This window comes from Clupea harengus, chromosome 18 (genome assembly GCF_900700415.2).
Source record: "Clupea harengus chromosome 18, Ch_v2.0.2, whole genome shotgun sequence".
Lineage (NCBI taxonomy): Eukaryota > Metazoa > Chordata > Actinopteri > Clupeiformes > Clupeidae > Clupea > Clupea harengus.
Window position 1 is genome coordinate 2,984,067 of NC_045169.1, and position 17,500 is coordinate 3,001,566.

The following is a 17,500-nucleotide window of genomic DNA, read 5'->3' on the forward strand; positions in this document are numbered from 1 at the left end:
CTTCACAACATGTCCTTCACATCGCACATTGTGTTTGACTGTCTCATTATGAAGAGGCCTTCACCCACGGAACAAAACCAAACCTGAAGTGATGACGCACCGAGCACATGTGATAAAAAGCCTTTTCTTTGACATTTTCCGACACAAAACTCCCTTTTTGGACATGGTGAATGCATGGTCAATTAGGACTAAGGCAGAGTAAAGCCTTACACGTGTACACTATGTGCATTAGCAAGCCAAAGGCTCAGACTGGTGGGCCAGATGAGGAGGTGGCACTGGCTCCAAAAGATACTGACCTGCAGGCGTTGAGCTTCAGCTTCTCCTCCGTGTCCCTCAGGAGCTGCTGGATGTCTGCCTCCCCTGGCACGCCGGGCAGCAGCAGGTCAACCACGGTGTGGTCATACGGGAAGTCCTGCTGCCAGTCCATACCGGGCACTGCTGGGGCACTGCGAGAGCACTGATAAATGGGTGGCACTTTAAAACCAGAGCATGGAAAGTGGATTCATGCTTTTAACGGAGGCTGCAATTTAGGGGCTTGTTAAGAGGGGAGGGGCTGACTAATGGCCTACCTGAGTGGAGATGCCCGCAGGCAGCACATATCACTGGGCACACGATGACCAATCACAATGCACAAGACAAATTTCATTTTTTCCCTCTGAGACTTTCCTCAGATCAGTGATTCATCATTCAGTATGAACAGAATGAATGCCTGGAAGAACTGTCCATGTTTCCTACTTCAACTTGCCCTCTCTTGTATCTCTTGATCTTGCATTCTGGGCGTCTCGCTAAGTGCACTCGTGTGCATTCAAGCCACAATAGGGGGCAACTTTATGATAATTGCAAAGGTCAACCATCAGGGCCTCTGTGAGAAGGACAGAGAAGAGTCAGGTGTCTGAAAATAAACACCGCTTCACTCTTTACCTTGAAGTGGGCGGGCGAGGGGCTAGCTCGCTACCGTGTCGCCGCAATCCGCGCCTTCAACAAGCTTGCCGCGGCAGCCGCAAGGACCCCACCGCCAACCTCCCCCCACCCCGCAAACACACACAGACCCACACAGACCCACACAGACCCCCACACACACACACACACACACACACACACACACACACACACACACACACCACACACACACAGACAGACACCCCTCCCATGATATTCTGCGCGAGCGCTCGAGACATGCTATCAACGGCGTCATCACGAGTCAAGTGGAGAATAATGGAGAGTGTCAGTGTCAATTTGGCTCGGGCTGCCTCTCCTCTTCCCCCTTCATCTGGCCTGATTTTAATAATCCCCCCCCGTCAAACTCCAAACAGCTCGTGATACCTCCCTGACACGGCTGCCTTTCGGCACGCAGACAGAAATCTCAACATTAATTTAGCCTGCACAAAAAGCGAAAGGCTGTCCAGCTGGACAAATATTATTTCCTTCACTTGACAGACTCCGCAGTTAAGCTTGTACTTTATTATTTCCTCTGTATTCTCAAAGCCCCCCCTACCCCCTACCCCTCTCCCCCCCCCCCCCCCCTCCCTGCACTCTCTCTGTGCACTGTCTGATGGAGAGCGTGAGCATGGTGCGACTTCTGGAAGTGTGTCTGGCTTTTTCAATCATAGGATTAGACTCTACAGAGTGTAATTACACAGGAACTAGAAGTGTGTGTGTATGTGTGTGTGTGTGTGTGTGCGTACTTGTGGGAGACTGTGGGAGTCTGATGTCTGATTATCTGTGTGTGTGTGTGTGTGCGTGTGTGTTTGTGTGTGTGAGTCTGACAGATCTGTCTGCTTGTCGGCCTCTGTGTACCAGGTGTGTGTGTGTTTGTGCACGCGCGTGCGTACGTACGTACGTGTTTATGCTCGCATATGCGCCACAAAGGACGTGCATCAGTGCTTGCATCTGCTTACGCTTGAGAGTAGTAGTAGTGTCAGGTTTGTGCCGTCACTCCCGCGCACGGGGCCTAATTAAAGAGCCCCACTCTCCATCCTTCATTCTCCCCCCCCCCCCCCCCTCTCTCTCGTTATCTATTCTGAACTCTGATGTGCCAGGGCCCTGGTGGCTTCTGTGTGCTGCCTGCCACACAGGGCTGAACTGGGGCAGACGGAGTCTCTGAACACTTAAGGAATGACTAGCAGCATCCTGCTGTCTGTCTCTCCACAAACAGCCTCCCTGCTTAAGGAGGCTTCAGAAGCACTTAGGACTTGTCAGGTCAAACACAATCTTCCTCATGAAAAGATACTACAGGTAATATTTTGTTTTTCCTTTTCTTTTTAGACAACAACACGGAAGAGAGAGGAGCCTCCGGTCCAATATGTAGGCTTGGCCTTTTATTTCAGAGTCGACTTTCCTTAAGTTAACTGTACTATACCATTTTCCCCCCAAAAAAATGAAAATGCTGCACTGGGGTAAAAAAGTTGTTTTACACTTATTTTTCCTCTCTAACTCTTTCCTGAACTTCACATATTTCAAAATATAAAATGATGCCATTGAGCATTAGGCTCATATAAAATGCCTGTGGCAAAAAAAAAAAAAAAAATGAATGTGAAATAATGCAATAGCAAAGTTGTTCTGAAACTGGAACATTTGATTTATTTCAAGTATCTAAGCCCTTGAAAGGACACTATAGAGATGATTTGTCTGAAAGAAGTTCTCGATGTTTTTGGTTTTCCCTCACAATAGTTTTATTCCCTCCTTTTACTTTTGGCTAGATTTGGGCAATTTTCTTTTAATTTGGTATATGTTTTTGTGGGAAGACTTTTTTTTTAAACGAAACTCAAATATTCTAGTATTGTGAGGGAATTCTAAATAAATGTAAGGTAATACAATTATGATTATGAGGGAAAATAAAGATACATTACAAAAATAATTTCTCACAACAACTGCTCCTTTTGGACCCAAACAACCTGAAATTGGAGCGTGCCCTATCCACACAACAAGGCAGACATTTATACTCAGCAAAATAATATACTATCGCTAATGGCTTAAAATGAATGGCAAGTCTACTACAATTTAACCTTGAACAATGAAAAACAACAATTAACCTATAGGCCTATGGGGGTTGGCCCGTTTGTTCATTTGTAAAACAGCGTAGACTATAGTCACTTTACATGCAACTTTATGGCAGACCGTTTCAAACGGCAAATATTTATAAAGAAAACAAACCAATATTACCTTTAGCTGAAGATTATCAACAACGGCCTCTTGTTTCAGTGTTCAATTCACCATCAGTTGTTAGGGAGCCTGATTTCCACCATCACACCAATACGCTCAATTTAGACAAAATAGCTTTAACTCATCGTTGTAGTTTTGAGTAACACCGAATATCATGAGTCATTTCATAAATATAATGTCAAAAGTAGTGTAGACTTCTAGGCTAATGTTATAACCTAAATGCAACAAGTGACTGCTTTTCAGATGCCTTATGCCAGGAATTTCAACCTATGTGGCAAACATTTAAAGTACCTAAATAACGTTACAGTTAAGTTACGTTAAGTACATTTACGTTAAGTAACGTTACAGTGACGTTGTGTTAGGGTGACCATAATAAAGATTGGCAGGGGAAATTATCACCAAATTGGCTATTACGTTACATTACATCACATTATCTCACTAGCAATAGGGGGAATTATGTTGGGTAGGATAGCTATCTTGCCAGCTAACTAGTTAGCTTGCACAACGGAAAACTTGCTAACTAGCCACAATTGTCTAAGCATTTGATTACGATTAGAGCAATACATGTTAAAGGCGCTGACCGCTGTTGTGCCACAAGAAGGGGTTGTGACATTTGCGATTATGACACTCCTTCATAATGTGGAAAACTAGCATCCTGCTACATTGTAACATGCTATTAAAATCCCTTTGCAACGCGTTAGCGTCTCTGACAACCAACCGGAAGCTTCGACTTAAAAACTTCCGTATCATGGGATGTTACAAAATCCCTGAAGTACGTAGAGGCTCTGTTCATTTTAGCAACCACACTAAAGATGTCCATCATATTACAATAATAATAATAAATAAATAACATTATTTCTACGTATTTATAGCGGTCTGCAGTGTGCTTCACACCAAACGTGAATTTACTGTTGTGTTCTTATCAAAAAAACAAACACAGACTCCCCTAAAGTCTTGGTACAGTCCGTGTGAGGAACGCTTCCTCGTGATTATTTCTTCGCAAAGCTCAGTAGGTAATGTTTCACAAAAGTCATGTTTTAATACTGTTTTGCGTTGTTTTCTCACTGACATTTACACAAGTTGTCCCTGACAGCCTTAGAAAATGCAAGCCGATGGTTATCAGTGAATGGCACTATAGTTGCGTCCAATAACCTGCAATTTGGAAATATTTTGGCGCGCTGGGAAAGATTGACCATGCACGATCAAATGGACATCAGCAGCGCTGTGTCCAGAAGTTGTCGATTTTCTAGTTATACCATTATACCATGAGAATGTAACTGATGTGAAAATACTGTATACGTACGATGGTATTGAGTAAGGAATCGAACAAAAATCATTATAGCTATGCTCACAGACAGTACAGTCAATAGGTATGCGCCTAGTTGGTCTTCTCAACCACTGGATTGGGTGACACTTCTTTAGCCTAACCAATGTATTGCTATGGCAAATCTCAAATAGGGACAAAATATAGTCATGCAAATGCCCAAACGTTATGCTGAAGGATTTGGTAACGTCAACATTACCTGGCAATCGAGGAGGTTTTGTGATTCAGCAAATCATTTAGGCAATGCTTTCGTATGTAGGCTATAGACTACATTCATCTTTAATCATTTAGCAAGTCATCTGTACGACTGAACACCTACGTGACTCATGCATAGACAGTAAAAAGTTTTCATGTGTTTTTTTTTTTTTTAAATGTAGGTATATCAGCTTGTGATGTCCCCATGTAACGATGTCCAACAGAAAGCGCATATTTCAGATATCAGGAATCAAAGATGCTCAAAGGAAAGGACAGCTGCTCCGTGCTATAAAGCAAGTGGGTGGGACATACATTGGAGGCCCGGTGAGTAGTACTGGAAAACGTTGCACATCCAAAACAACACAGGTGGCTGAGCCATACCAAGTGGCAGTGTCCATAGGTACCACAGCACATACTCACAACATTAAAAAACATCCACCAGTCATTGCTATGACAGAGCTTGACAAGCCCAAGTCTTTTTCGTGTCATATTAAATACGTTGTGGGATATCACAACAATAATAGAAAGGTGATCAATAAATAAGTAAAAAGCGGTTCATTCATGATTATAGTCATCATAAACGCAAGTGACGGAGTAAAAGTGCAGTATGTAAAAGTTTAAAACTCAGCACACACTATGCAAACAGCAGTGGGCTCTTGGAACTGTAGAAAGCAGCCATGGCTGGGTCTACCCATTGAATACAGAAATGATGTTTCAGACTAATTAATACAATTATTATCTCATGGGGTTCATCCTTTCACAGATATATAAATAGCATGTCGCGGCTTCATTGAAGGCACTGGCGTACACCTGTGTTGCAGTTCATTCAGAGAATGATGAAGAATCAGTGATTAGCCCTGAGAAATGGCCCTAATTGCTTTCAGATTCCGAGATGTATTTTTGACTCCATAATTTTGTCCTTGCCCTCAATTGCATCCAAATATAGTCACAGACTTTTCTATGCAATAATTGAAGTCCCTGCAGTCTGAGAGATGCAGCGAAGTTCTTGACCTTTTTTTTTTATTTCTATATTGTAGAGCAGTTGAAGACCTGTGGAGGTCAGACTATCAACTTACACAATGGCTGTTTTACTTGTTTTATTTAAAATGTTGCAGATTTACAAGGAAAGCACCACCCATCTGATAGTGTCCCAGGCTGTCCCCAGTGAAAAGTTCCTAGCAGCTTGTGCTGGAGGTCAGTGCCTGTAAATGAAGTGATTTATGATCACATCTATTATATAGTGTACATTTCTACTGTTCGCTTCAGATGTCTTTCAACCATAAGAAATGAGATACCAATAGTGTATTCAATATTTTACTTTAAATTTCCTTAAAAAAAAAAATGTGTCCAGTCTAACATTCTGCTAAAATGCTTTCTTCATGCTGGTTTCTCATAGTTTCAAAAACTTAGTTAGTCTTGCTGTATTTGGAATGAGAGATTATAGGTTAGACAGAACCTGCACGACCTGCTACTCCTCCAGTGTTTACCATAAAGCCTATTCTATTATCCCGGTCTTCTTAGGGAAGTGGATTGTCACACCAGAATATGTTCTGGACAGCCTGAAGCTTAACACCTGGCTACCAGAGGCCCTTTATGAGGTGAACCTCTCAATCCAGAGCCTTGGCTTCACCAACCCAGTCCAGGCGTGGAGAGAGAAGGTGGCCAGGGGAGTGGTGTCTGGGGCCTTCCAGGTAAATGTCTGGGAATCTCCAAACAGCCGAAAAAAATACGCAACTGCTACTTGTACGTCGCTTTGGACAAAAGCGTCTGCTAAATGACTAAATGTAAATGTAATGTAAATGTACTTTTACATAACTAACTGCATAACCCCCAAAACCTTGTAGGACTGGGTGGTGCTGTTGAATGTGGTTGACATCAAGAGGAGGGACACTATCAGCAGGTTAGGAGGGCCTTCTTTGAAGGGGGGTTGCCCATTAAGGATTTCATAACAGATACTCTAAATATTTCACAAATATTAATATAGTGTGTTTGACACTACGACGAAGCAACTGATGCTTTGTTTTCAGGATCCTCAAGGCAGGCCGAGCCGTTGTGTACCTTGAGAAGCCAGCCTCAGTGCCCATGACTCATGTGATTAACAGACATGTGGTGGAACACCCTCTGGATGATGCTGTACCCTGCGCCTCCATGCGCCAGCTTGCTCTGCATTTATTTGGGGTCAGTTGTTCTATTTCTGTGTAATCATGACTTCCACCTGCCTACACTCTATATAACGCTAGCACATCATAGCATAGCATTATACCCATCGGTACAGGGTTTACATCGTGTTACTATTCATTCAGTCATTAATCAATGAATGCTGTGGAAAGTGGTGATGAGTGAACGCACCAATTAGTTAAATGCATACGTAAACTAAATTGAATAATGCTGTCCTTTACACAAAAAAGTTCTTCTTTCGAATATTGTGGTAGTGGCCTGTTGGTCTAAGTTTCCCTTGAAGAGATGGAGAGTGATGTGTGCATTCTTTCACTGTTTTGCTTTATGGTGTTGTTCAGAAATCTTTCACTGGGCTGAAATGGCCTGTCCATCAACCACGCAATCCCAGCGATTGGGACGTAGAGGACATGGACTCCTCGTCTGAGAATGTGATAGAGGAGACGGAGGTGGTGGAGCACACGCCTGATACAGGCCTACTCTCACGGCTGGAGAATAAGATGGAGGAGTACATATTCTATGTGGAGGTGTGAGAATTATGCATTTATTTATCTGCAACGGTCCCATTCATCATTTTTCACCAAAGAAATAAAAACATAAGTTGTATGGATGAAACATAACCCTTTAATATAACCCTTTAATGTATAATTAGTATAAATTATATATAATTTTAGGGATAATGGATATGCTATGATAAAGCACAGTCTTTTAAGAGTACAATTCATACAAATTTTTGAAGCCCCTTTTAAAAAATAATGTGTAATGTGATGCAATACTTTTCAGAATGCCATTTCATTTGTTCCCCTTTTCTTCCTAGAAATGGAAGCAGAAGAGAAAGCTGCTTTACCCAGAGTTCCAGAGCTTCTACCTCTCTTGTCCTACCTCTAAGGTACTTCATGCAGATCGGCTTTGAGCATATTAACACATCTTCAACACAACGCTTATCAGGACAGCAGCACATTTAGTTCACATAAGTACACATTTATTTCAGACAGTTCGGGTCATTCAATTTCCTCTCTTGTCACTTAAGCAGTGCTGTAGGGTTATTCGTTTGTCGAGGAAGCATCATATCCGGGTCAGCTGATGTGAACAAGATGATGTGATTGGTGACTCTTTGATTGGCAGACCCATTAAAAAATAGGCCTTTGCTGTCCTTCCACCGGCTTCCCTGGTGATTCTTTTTCCCAAAGAGCCATTTGGAGAAAGTGAAGGGTTTCATCCTTTCTTTCCTCCTCCCCCCCCCCCCCCCCCCCCCTGCAAAGTTCTCGGTAATCAGAGATGGAACCGGGCAGTGACTGACAGTGCCATGCTGACCCCACAGAAAGGCAATTCCATTTGTCCTCCCCGCTCTCATTTCCCTTCCTCTGACCTCGTGTTGTTATTCTGCGTAGCGTGGCCCGACTGACTTGAGGAACGTGCAGAGTCTGTTGGACTGCGGCTTCTTCCCCCAGGCGCTGGAGGAGCTCCAGGCCTCTCTCCACCCCGGGGTGCTTCCTCCCGCCCCGCTCGTGCTCTCGCTCGTGCGCCATGCCCTGGAAGTAAGTTCACAACACGCTACACACGCACTACGCCATCAACCACATCCATTCAGTTTGAAACATTTTTTTGTTTATTGTGTATGAAATCAAACAGAAAAATTGACTTGGAGCTTTTTAAAGTATTATTTTTTCAGGCTAAATTCACATCTATTCATAAACTTAATGTTAAAGGGAAAAAGTGTGAAGAATCAAAGCAAACACAGAGTTTTTGTGTTTTTGTTCATTTTATATTTAGCTTCGCTCACTCTAAAAGATGCATGGCTGCTATAAACTGTGTGTAGATGCTATGTGCTATGTGCTATGTGCTATGTCAGTGTGTCTGCTAGTGTTACTGATCTCTCATTCTCCCCCAGGGTGCTGCTAAGCCGTACTTCCTCAGCATGTTTTGCACAACACTCCATAGCATCCTGCGCAACAACTCCCCCTGGGGCTCTGCAACCTATGCCAAGTACTTCCAGCAAATTCTGCAGTGTCCCGAGTGCAAGAAAGGCGTGTGGTCCCTCCTCAGTACGTCCTTCAGGTGAGAGGCTCAGTGGGAGAAGTGGAAATATCCAGAAACTACATCATTTGACATCTCTTAGAAAGTCAATGAACACACAGGGCTAACACGAGAGCTCTACTAGACAACTGTGTTGTCAGTGTGGAAGCGTGTAATACTGTTATGGTAAGGTGATGCCTAGCTGACTGGAATAAGGGATCGCATAAATAGCCAATGTTCAGTTTCCGAAAAAGTGAATTATAACTTTTTAAATCATTGTATTATTGTATCATTATGCTGTATGTCCAACATGATTAATGTGCTGTGTGAAGAAGAGATGGCGTAAAGATCAGGATGACATCATGTGCAGATGCTGCTGTTTGAAGTCATTTGAGTTCAGGCGTGCTGTTTCGCTCTGGGACTCTTTTGTCAGGGTCTGTATGTCCAGCGCCGCCACCTGTCACTCACTGCCAAGCCCCGCCCGCCCAGAGCTGATCAGCTTCCATGGCGACCTGCAGGAATTCCTCCTCAGGCTGTTCCAGCTGGAGCTGCACGCTGTGAATTCTGGGTAAGTGCCACGGGCATCCCCAGATCCTGCAGAGCGTGCCACTGTCCACACTGACATTTCTCATCTTCTGCTTTTCTTCTCTGTGCAGTTTTAGTGGTGGTGGCGGTGGTGGTGGTTTTTAATATTTTCTGTCACAAGCAAAACCATCTAAGCTTTTTTTTCTACTTTACTGTATTGGTTCTCCAGTGACATATCTTTAAGAGCTTCGTGCAAGGTTACCAAGGTTACGGCTTAGCTGCCTTGGAAGAAGCACAAATCAAAATCACATACACAAATTCTGTCTGTGTCTTCACAGCACTCTTGAGTGTCTGTAAATTACATTACATTACATTTACATTTAGCAGACGCTTTTATCCAAAGCGACTTACATATGTGCGACTTACAATGTATACACATTTTACATTTACACTGATGGCACACTGCACATCAGGAGCAATTAGGGGTTCAGTGTCTTGCTCAAGGACGCTTCGACAGGGAATCGAACTAGCAACCTTCTGATTACTAACCGACTTCTCTACCTCCTGTACCACTGTCGCCCAGTGCCTGTCCGGTGACCCGTCCACTTTTTTCATCCACAGCTTGGTTGCGGGAGCGTCGTGGTCCACCATTCTGGGCAGCACGTTCTGGACGGTGTGGGAGAGGTCGGCCCTAAGCTCCAAGGCCATGCAGCAGCTGGTGGAGCTCCTGGTGGAGGCCTATCAGTGGGCCCAGTCCTGCACTGAGGTGGGTGCGCCACTGACCGCAGATCATGCTCTTCACATCCATCCCCGTCTTCCTCACATTGCCAGTGTTGATGTTGGAAAGAGTACCTTGCATTTTCCCCCAAACCACGCAAATTCAAGGATTTCAATTGTAATTGCAGGTTGCAATTTTTATCTTATTTCCGCAAACAAAACGCAGTCATGGAATTTCTGAATTATTTGTGATTGATTTTTATTTAACTCAAAATCACCACAATTTGAACCACAATTTTTTGACAAACAAACAAACAAACAAACCCTGGCCTGGTGGATCCTGGAGGACTGAAGAAAGAGCATGTGTGAATTACACGTGGAGTAACGATGTATGAATTATATTCGTATGTCCTGTGTCTTGGCGCCAGGTGGAGGCTGTGCATCGGCAGCGGCTGGTGCTGCGTCTGCAGGAGGTGCTGGAGGTGGTGGTGGAGTTCTGGTGCCAGGCCCACAGCGCACTGAACCGGCCCCTGGTGGAGAAGAGCCTGCCAGACCTGGGGGAGCACATCGCCATCCTCTGCTTAGGCCAGGGTACGGTACTGCCTGTGTAGGTTCTGGAAGGGTGGCGGTTGGTGGAGTCAAAATGTTGATTTGGAGAGATGGTTGAGGTGGGCAATGGTGTTTGTCAAGCCTGGATTAGGGTTGCAGTGAACTGTGGATGATTAGTATTTACCTGTCCCAGTCTCAGATATGGCACCAGACTTCCTGTTGGAGCTCATTCCCAGCATGCTTTGCTCTCCGCTCCGCGTGGTCACGGCCGACGCGCTCTACCGCTTTGTCTGCCGCAGGAACACCATTGCCACGGGAACGGAAGCCCTCTCCCTCAGGAAGATTGTAAGTCCCTGGCTCATCTTTTATATATATATTCACTATATCACTGCAGCGCTAGGGGTAAACGATCTGACAATTTGATATCGTGATTGATCTTGAAGACGCCCATGATCTACTTCTCCGGCAAAAATTGAGGAGATCAATTTTATGTCCTTCTACTAATGTATCCAAACTTCACATAAAACTTTGATGCCGTTGATCCAAGCTACTGAAAGTGTGAATTTGATCATGAAGTTTAACTCCGGTTGTACAGTGTACTTTAATCGTGATCGTGTGTTAAAGATCTGGATATGATTTTTTTGGAGGCAGATGGCTCACTCCTACCAGTCAGTATAGTATAGAGTACCAGCAGCGGAGTGTCAGCCTGAACATCAGAAGTGCCTTTGACCCAGAGAACTTCATCATCTGACACGTTTGGGGCTGAAGGAAATGGGTGAACTCTTGGTTTTGGCCAAGTGGAGAAATGCCTGGCGTAACTCAGGGAAAATAAAGGATACTGAAAGTATCGATTGGTTGTCTTCCCAATAAAGAGGTCTCTTACACAGAGGTAATAGACAAGCAACTGTTTCTCTAACCCTCCCTTTCTCTCTATCTATCTCTCTCTCTCTCTCTCTTCTCTGCCTGTCAGGTGTCCACCTATTTGAAGGCCTTGGGGAGTTTATGTGTGCGCCGGCCTGCTCCTGACCCTTCGCCACGGCCGCAAACTGAACCCGCCCTCACCAGCTGTGCCAGCCAGAAGCCAGGCTCGGGGTGGGCAGATTTACACTCACACACACACACACTCACGTTCACACACGTACACACACACACACACACTTGCTTTGACCCAGGAGGCCCACTGCCTGTCTGGCTGGGCCCCCGCCAGGATAGATCAATAAGAGAGAGAGAGAGAGAGAGAGAGAGAGAGGGAGGGAGAGAGAGAGAGATGGAAGAGAGAGATGGAAGGAGATGGAAGGAGAGAGAGACAGATAAGGGGAGGGGAGGGGTGAGAGAGGGTCAGGAGCTCATCAGACATACCTTCATGTTAGTTAGGCAGGGCTCCTTACTCACTCGAGCTGGTGTGTGCGTGTGTGTGTGTGTGTGTGTGTGTGGTGTGTGGTGTGTGTGTGTGTGTGTGTGTGTGTGTGTGTGTGTGTGTGTGTGTGTGTGTGTGTGTGTGTGTGTGTGAGTCTTTGGGAGCAAACAGCAGGCAAACAGGCTTTGAGGGACATCCAACACTGGGCCATGCACTTTACTGACAGATCCGCCAGTTGTGTGAATTATTTCCATTGCCAACCAGTGGACGAGATCTCTCTGCTGCTGGAACACCCTCATGGCATAACATGAGCTGCTGCAGAGGTTTTGAGCTCCTTTCATCGATAGAGGAGGGGGGGGGGAGTGTGTGTATCCATCTTTGGGAGCAAGCAACAGCAGACAAGAAAAAATACGTCATTGGCTGAAGCATTGTGGTCTTGTCTGGTTGTCTGGGAGGTATCGTTTCTGATAGATTCTAATGAAGAGTACACTACTCTTCAGAGCTGTTTCTGATAGATTCTAATGAAGAGTACACTACTCGTCAGAGCTGTTTCTGATATTCGAATGAAGAGTACACTTCTCTTCAGAGCTGTTTCTGATAGATTCTTATGAAGAGTACACTTCTCTTCAGAGCTGTTTCTGATTGATTCTTATGAAGAGTACACTTCTCTTCAGAGCTGTTTCTGATTGATTCTTATGAAGAGTACACTTCTCTTCAGAGCTGTTTCTGATAGATTCTTATGAAGAGTACACTAGAGCTGTTTCTGATAGATAAAGAGTACACTTCTCTTCAGAGCTGTTTCTGATAGATAAAGAGTACACTTCTCTTCAGAGCTGTTTCTGATTCTAATGAAGAGTACACTTCTCTTCAGAGCTGTTTCTCATAGATTCTTATGAAGAGTACACTTCTCTTCAGAGCTGTTTCTGATATTCTAATGAAGAGTACACTAGAGCTGTTTCTGATAGGTTCTAATGAAGAGTACACTTCTCGTCAGAGCTGTTTCTGATAGATTCTCTAATGAAGAGTACACTTCTCTAAGAGCTGTTTCTGATATTCTTATGAAAAGTACACTAGAGCTGTTTCTGATATTCTAATGAAGAGTACACTTCTCTTCAGAGCTGTTTCTGATATTCTAATGAAGAGTACACTGGAGCTGTTTCTGATAGATTCTTATGAAGACTACACTAGAGCTGTTTCTGATATTCTTATGAAGAGTACACTTCTCTTCAGATTTCTGATATTCTAATGAAGAGTACACTTCTCTTCAGAGCTGTTTTCGAATGAAGAGTACACTTCTCTTCAGAGCTGTTTCTGATAGATTCTTATGAAGAGTACACTTCTCTTCAGAGCTGTTTCTGATAGATTCTAATGAAGAGTTCACTTCTCTTCAGAGCTGTTTCTGATATTCGAATGAAGAGTACACTTCTCTTCAGAGCTGTTTTGCTGTGCCAGCCCTAAGTGGTTTGATGGCTCGGTGACGGCCATGGGATCGCTAACTAATACAGTGCTGCAGTTCTGTCATTTTGTCATTACACTGTGTCATTTGTCTAGCTCGTTACATCCCAATCGACTCTCAGGACAATGACTATAAATCTACATTTTGTCAATACCGTTTGTTAGCTCCCTTCTCTTCTAATGGAGCCACAGTGTCCTTCTTTATGCACCTACACACAGCTGTACTGCGGCCCGGCTAAAAGGGAAATTATAGATAATGTGTTTATGTTAGGATGTGTTTTTATCTCCAACTCCTATTATGCTTCTCGTGGTAACTGAAGAAAAGCCCGAGCCTCAGATTGCATAAACAAACCCATCAGTAGCAGAAAAGCGGCGAGTCTTCTCCTAAACCCCTCCTTCCTCTGAAGTACGTCGGGACGGGGGTTCACAGGGAGCCTTTGGAAGACGCTGTCACTCCCGTCTAGGAGGGCTGAAACATGCTTTTCTCCACTAATGCGAAGTGTAGCGCGTGTTTGTTTGAACGCGTGCGTTACGTGTTTGTGTAATGCACTACAAAGCCACGCTCTGCCTTGCTTCTGAGGAGCCCAATTAGGAAGAAGGGGGATGTCTCTTTCGCTTTCCTAGCCTGGTGCTCGGCGTGGCTCTCTCTCCCCCTGTGTCTTCTCCTCCTCACGCTCATCCCTCAGGCTGTCAGGGCCCAGCTGACAGCCGCTAGCTATTAGCATGCCAGGCCGTACAAGCAGCCCTGTTCAATTATTTATTTATGTGTAAGCCATCTCATTGCTCCCATTGGCAATGCAGCAGGATGATGACAGAGTGTGTGTTGGTGTCCTAAGCATCTCCTTTTCACGCGTTTTAACACCGGATTCTTCCACTCCTCGCTCCAGTTATTAGCTGTTTATTCGGTTAATGCTAGATGACATGGTATCGGCTCATTGAAAGATAAATGAAACAATAATTTGCTATCGCCGACTTCCGCTAGAATTCAGTCAAGCAATTCAAATGTTGAGCTCCTGTAATGTTATTTTTCCACACCATGCTAGCTTGTACCACTTCAGCGACTGCTGCGCTAATATGCTGATGTCATTCCGCGCACCAGTCTAGTGAAGCAGACAGTGGACATGCTGCATGGTTAAAGATTCTCATTGAAGACTACGTTTGTAGCTATGCTGTCCCAGACAGTCCTCACAGCGTGAGAGTGAGAGAGTGAGACGAGCTGAGACAGGCAGCAGCATTGCACGTCTCCACTTCACCTCTCCGCCTGGACGCCAGGAGACTGTGTCGGGACTCCATAGACTGCAGCAGGAGTCCATCCCGTCCAGCGATAGCATCAGGGCTGTAGGGGCCGCTGTCTCCTTGCATGAGGCTCTCCTCGGAATGGAACTCACTCTCTCTCCATCTCTCTATCTCTCCCTTTTCTATCTCTATCTCCATCCCTCAATCTCTCTCCTGAATGTTGTTTTCCTGCTGGGGGAGATTGGTTGAAGCAGACTGCTTCTGTCTTGTCCCTGTCCTCCTTGGTCTTGACCATGTGAGCGAGCCCAGCTTACCTCTATTTAAACCTGTCGCTACTGCTTTATTGTAGAGCCACACAGGTTATATTATACGCCATTCGGTCCTGATTCAGTAACATAATGATGCTCAGATACGTTGTGATTCTGACATATGAATTACAACATATTTTGTACTAGGGATGGTCGTAATGTGCAGATATTATTGCTATACAAATCAAAAGCCTGATGTGTGTGTGTGTGTGTGTGTGTGTGTTGTGTGTGTGTGTGTGTGTGTGTGTGTGTGTGTGTGTTGTGTGTGTGTGTGTGTGTGTGTGTGTGTGTGTTTGCGTGTGCGAGTGCGTGTCCGAGTGCGTGTGCAAGTGCGTGTGTGTGTGTGTGTGTGTGTGTAGTCTGACTTCAGTATGTTAATGGTAAATGGCTTTTGTGTGTTATGTAGGTCGAAAGGGAGTGTGTGCCCGTATGGCCCAGGAAAAGAGAACATCCCACGGGGCTTAAACCGAGTGAATGCAGCAGGTGAGGATTACACACACACACACACACACACACAAACACATACACACACACACACACACACACACACACTACACACATGTACTGCCGTGCAAGGCCGTGTCCTCACACTGTTGTTGCAGTTGTATTCATATATGTGTTTCGTACGTATATTCACACCACATTCACAAGTGTCCTTTGTGACTGTGGTGGTGTACTTATCTGTGAGTGTTTTACTGAGTATTTATTTTACGAGATGGCAAATGAAACAAAACATGCTCACACAACGTGAAATACTTGAACAGAACAACAACAAGCCCGCGGATTCCTTCGCCGGCGCTTCTTTCACGTCAAGGACCCACTCTATCACAGCGCGGCGCATGTCTTGTTGTATTAAGAGGGTCAAAAAACACCGGAGCATCCGCGACTCTGTGACTCCAGGCGCTGTCATTGAGATTCCTCGCGCGGTGTTTACTTACATTCCCCCGTGAGTGCATCTTTCTCAAACTACCATCCCCCATACGCAGGAAAAATAAAATAAAATGCAGGAGTGAAAATGCAACCAAAAAGAAACACAAACACACCAATAACACAAACACGACTGTCGTCAGATCCCCAGTTTGCGAATATTAAACAGGAGCAATTAGGATTCTGCAGAGCGAGGGTGCATAGAGATGTGAGGTGTGTGTGTGTGTGTGTGGGAGGAGGGGGGGGGGGGTGCTCCTGCAATTAGGCACACAGCACTCACCGTGAACCCGCTGCAGTGTCAAGACTCATCTTCTCCTCTGCACCTGATCAGACAGAGGCCCTGCACCAGAGCTGGGGTCGGGCAGGGTGGGGAGGAGATGAGAGAGAGAGAGAGCTGGGGTTGGGGGATTGGGGCAGGCAGGCAGGCAGGCCTTGGCACTTTCAGATAGAGAGAGAGAGGGAGAGGGAGAGGGAGAGACTCAAGGCTGTGAGCTCTGCTCTGCTCTGCTGTGTTCTGTACATTCGTTTATTTATTTATTTTCTGTCTGTCTCCCTCTCCCATACGTGCTCCCTCTACTGATGCAGCTCTCATCATTAATGTTTTATGATACTTCCACACAGACTTGGGCAATATAAATTCTAATCTATTTTCATCTCCACACTGTGTTGGGTGGTTTGGAGTCTGTGTTAGCGTGTGTGTGTGTGTGTTTGTGTTTAGTGTGTGTGTGTGTCTGTGTTAGTGTGTGTGTGTGTGTGTGTGTGACTTTATGTTTCCCAGTAGATATTTTAATGCGTTGTTTTTGTCTTGTTTGGTGTGTGGAGTGTGTTTGGTGTCTGTGGAGCCTTATGGTAGCAGACTCATGCTAGGTAGGCGATCCAGTCTTTATCATTGGTTAAGTGCAGATAGCACATGGAGCATTTCTGACCTACCTTCAGTTAACTTCAGGGTCAAGACCTTGCGTGGGTCCAGCATTCCTCTTGCCTTTTCACCACAGTCCATCACAGATCCCATTCAGTAAAGGCAATGTTAGCTTCAGGGGTTAACTACTCTTTTAATGCGACAGTTTTACCATAAAAAAACCCCCCTAGGATCAGGTCAGTATGGAATGTCCTTCGCTCTTAGTGACCTTCCCAGGCCAAGGGAGTCCGTGTCGCCACCAGCCAGGAGACCAGCAGACCAGCAGGCTGCCAGATCAGGCTGGAGGAAGAGAGAAGCCCACACGTCCAGACCCCCTATGGTGGAGCGGGGCACGGAGGGGAATTTATAGAAAAGGACAGTGGGGATTTATCTGTTCCGTGCCTGTAAATGCTGAGCATGCAATTACCCCTATAATGGCGACGTTGTGTCCAAATTGGAGGCATTAAAGTGATTTAACAGCGCCTAGATTGGGGCTGGCATTTGCGAGAATGTGTACACACTGGGAGTTGTGGAATGTTTAATCACTCGTTTTTTTTAGAGCCTATTACCAGGAAGGAGAGCAGGAGGGGGAAAAAGCACCACATAGAACAAGCCGACAAGCCAGACTGCCGAACAACTCATTAAAGTTACACTCA

At 45.0% G+C, this 17,500-nt stretch overlaps 2 protein-coding genes across 4 annotated transcripts in view; one reads left to right on the plus strand and one right to left on the minus strand.

Annotated features, from left to right (window-relative positions):
* The window catches only part of kiaa0825 (KIAA0825 ortholog), a 132,077-nt gene extending 128,214 nt beyond the window's left edge, over nucleotides 1-3,863 (minus strand). Inside the window, exons 1-2 of the mRNA XM_031585465.2 lie at nucleotides 3,163-3,863; nucleotides 297-457 (exon numbers count right to left, since the gene is read on the minus strand). Of these exons, the coding sequence (XP_031441325.1) occupies nucleotides 297-427 (131 nt within the window). The 5' untranslated portion in view covers nucleotides 428-457; nucleotides 3,163-3,863. The remainder of the gene's footprint in view (nucleotides 1-296; nucleotides 458-3,162) is intronic.
* Nucleotides 3,864-4,063: 200 nt separating this feature from the next.
* Nucleotides 4,064-17,500, plus strand: part of slf1 (SMC5-SMC6 complex localization factor 1) — a 27,765-nt gene continuing 14,328 nt past the window's right edge. Inside the window, exons 1-16 of one of the 3 annotated variants that reach the window (XM_031585571.2) lie at nucleotides 4,064-4,532; nucleotides 4,864-5,005; nucleotides 5,797-5,875; nucleotides 6,203-6,372; nucleotides 6,526-6,581; nucleotides 6,709-6,859; nucleotides 7,198-7,383; nucleotides 7,674-7,745; nucleotides 8,248-8,394; nucleotides 8,748-8,914; nucleotides 9,306-9,440; nucleotides 10,019-10,163; nucleotides 10,543-10,705; nucleotides 10,857-11,008; nucleotides 11,634-11,755; nucleotides 15,426-15,502. In XM_031585571.2, coding sequence (XP_031441431.1) covers nucleotides 4,895-5,005; nucleotides 5,797-5,875; nucleotides 6,203-6,372; nucleotides 6,526-6,581; nucleotides 6,709-6,859; nucleotides 7,198-7,383; nucleotides 7,674-7,745; nucleotides 8,248-8,394; nucleotides 8,748-8,914; nucleotides 9,306-9,440; nucleotides 10,019-10,163; nucleotides 10,543-10,705; nucleotides 10,857-11,008; nucleotides 11,634-11,755; nucleotides 15,426-15,502 — 1,933 coding nt within the window. In that variant the 5' untranslated portion in view covers nucleotides 4,064-4,532; nucleotides 4,864-4,894. The remainder of the gene's footprint in view (nucleotides 4,533-4,863; nucleotides 5,006-5,796; nucleotides 5,876-6,202; nucleotides 6,373-6,525; nucleotides 6,582-6,708; nucleotides 6,860-7,197; nucleotides 7,384-7,673; nucleotides 7,746-8,247; nucleotides 8,395-8,747; nucleotides 8,915-9,305; nucleotides 9,441-10,018; nucleotides 10,164-10,542; nucleotides 10,706-10,856; nucleotides 11,009-11,633; nucleotides 11,756-15,425; nucleotides 15,503-17,500) is intronic. The other 2 variants (XM_031585572.2, XM_031585573.2) reach the window with 2 other exon arrangements.